Source organism: Colobus angolensis, unplaced genomic scaffold (assembly GCF_000951035.1).
Source record: "Colobus angolensis palliatus isolate OR3802 unplaced genomic scaffold, Cang.pa_1.0 Scaffold22, whole genome shotgun sequence".
NCBI classification, from domain to species: domain Eukaryota; kingdom Metazoa; phylum Chordata; class Mammalia; order Primates; family Cercopithecidae; genus Colobus; species Colobus angolensis.
In genome coordinates, this window is record NW_012115377.1 from 4,339,676 (window position 1) to 4,342,172 (window position 2,497).

The 2,497-nt window shown below is 43.5% G+C and overlaps 1 protein-coding gene across 2 annotated transcripts in view; it reads left to right on the forward strand.

Moving 5' to 3' along the window:
* The window catches only part of ADGRE1 (adhesion G protein-coupled receptor E1), a 60,007-nt gene that overhangs the window by 7,710 nt on the left and 49,800 nt on the right, over window positions 1-2,497 (forward strand). Inside the window, exons 3-5 of one of the 2 annotated variants that reach the window (XM_011943549.1) lie at window positions 448-591; window positions 1,266-1,418; window positions 1,542-1,652. In XM_011943549.1, coding sequence (XP_011798939.1) covers window positions 448-591; window positions 1,266-1,418; window positions 1,542-1,652 — 408 coding nt within the window. The remainder of the gene's footprint in view (window positions 1-447; window positions 592-1,265; window positions 1,419-1,541; window positions 1,653-2,497) is intronic. The other variant, XM_011943550.1, reaches the window with a different exon arrangement.

Below are 2,497 nucleotides of genomic sequence, written 5' to 3' on the forward strand. Positions count from 1 at the left end.
TTAGCCAGGATGGTCTCGATCTCCTGACCTCGTGATCCGCCCGTCTCGGCCTCCCAAAGTGCTGGGATTACAGGCTTGAGCCACCGCGCCGGGCCGTGTCTCTTCTCTTCTTATAAAGACACCTGTGGCCCACCCTACGCCAGCTTCTCTTCTTATAAAGACACCTGTGGCCCACCCTACGCCAGCTTCTCTTCTTATAAAGACACCTGTGGCCCACCCTACGCCAGCACTACTTCATCTGAACTTATATCTTAATTACGTCTACAAAGACGCAGTTTCTAAATAAGATGAAATTCATAGGTACCAGCGTTTAGGACTTTAACGTATCTTCTGGGAGGAACACAGTCCAACCCATAACAGCCACCTCCGCCCTCGTATGCTGGCCTCCCTTGCAGCCTCACTCTAATGCTCTAATCTTGTCTAAACTTTTCTTTATACACTGCCTAGATAATAACTGTAGAGACAGTACCATGTGCCCATCTCATGCCACCTGCACCAGCACTGTGGACAGTTACTATTGTGCTTGCAAACAAGGATTCCGGTCCAGCAATGGACAAAATCACTTCAAGGATCCAGGAGTGGAATGCAAAGGTGAGTTCACATCCCCTCAAACCCTCCAGCATTTGGCAGGAAAATCAAGTAAAAGCTGGCTGGGTATTGAACGTAGGTACTCCCTCATCTCCCTTTTTAAAATCTGGTTTAATAATTTATACCTTTTAAGTGGAGCATTAGGCCATTTCTGTTCAAGGTTAATATTGATATGTGACGGTTTTGTTCCTGTCACAGCGTTACTAGCTAGTGTTGCTAGCAAATGTGACTTACTTATTTCCTTCCTTCCTTCCTTCCTTCCTCCCTCCCTCCCTCCCTTCTTTCCTTCCTTCCTTCCTTCCTTCCTTCCTTCCTTCATTTCTTCTTCCCCACCCTTCCTCTCTCTGATCGTGTAAATAAATTCCTGATCACTGTAACATTTCATGGATGGTTGAGTTTCCTCACAACATGGTGGCTGGATTCTAAGGATAAGCATTCCAAGAGAACAGGTGGAAGGATGTGATATTTTTATGACCTAGTGTCACTTCCACCATAGTCACAAGCATGCTCAGATTCAAGATGGGGACATGCATTCCATTGCTTGATGGAAAAAGTACCAAAGTCACATTGAATGAAGTGCATATGGAATGGGAGATATTGTTTTAACAATTTTTTTTTTGCAAAATACAGTCTTCCATGTAGTATAAGCAAATTTGTAACTCTAACTCTCTGTCTAGATGTTGATGAATGTTCTGAAAGCCAGCCCTGTGGTCCTAATTCAGTCTGCAAAAACCTGTCGGGGAGGTACGAGTGCAGCTGTTTACATGGTTTCTCTTCTCCCACTGGAAATAACTGGAAACCAGGAAAGCCAGGCAATTTCTCCTGTACTGGTAATGCTCTCAGACTCCCAGGGATGGGTCTTGGGTGGATATCTATCAGTGGGATGACTTCATGTATTTCTAAACTTAGGCACCCAATTTCTTATCTGCTCACCCTCTTCCACTGCTTCTCAGATATCAATGAGTGCCTTACCAGCAGGGTGTGCCCTGAGCATTCTGACTGTGTCAACTCCATGGGAAGCTGCAATTGCAACTGTCAAGTTGGATTCATCTCTAGAAACTCCATCTCTTTATTATTTACCTACTTAATTAATTAAGGGTCATCTCACTGGAAGACCATGTGAGAAAGGGATTTTCTCATGTAGGGATGAGAAAATTGGGGCTCAGAGAGGTAAAAATATATAGTTGCCTATATCTTTTTCTCTATCCCTTTACTTTGGGCCTGTGGGTGTCTTTACATGTTAGGTAGGTCTCTTGTAGGCAGCACATGGTTAGGTCTTTTTTTTTTTTTTTAATTTTGTATCTAGTTTAACAATCTATATCTTTTAAGTGGAGCATCAGGCCATTTCTGTTCAAGGTTAATATTGATATTTGAGGATTTTGTTCCTGTCACAGTGTTGCTAGCTAGTTGCTTTGTGATCTCAACTGTGTAATTGCTCTATAGGATCTGTGAACTATATGCAAATGTTAAGTGGAAATGCTGGGATTTGAACTCCTGTTGAGGACCTATTATAAGTCAGACAATGGCATCAGAATGTGATGGGCTGCATTGTCTCCAGACTGATATTTCCCCCAGGGGGCATTGGCAAGATCTGGAGATATTTTTGATAGTCACAACTGGTGATGGTGGGGAGAGGTGCTGTGTATGCTACAGGCATCTGATGGGAAGAGATCAGAGATGCTGCTGAACACCCTATAGTGTACAGAAAGGCCCTCACAACCAAGAATAATCTGACCCTAACTGCCAATAGTGCTGAGGTGAAAAAACCCTATTTTGGGCTGGGTGTGGTGGCTCACATCTGTGATACCAGCGCTTTGGGAGGCCAAGGTGGACGGATCACTTGAATTTGGAGTTCAAGACTAGCTTTGCAAACATGGTGAAACCTTGTCTTTACTAAAAATACAAAAAA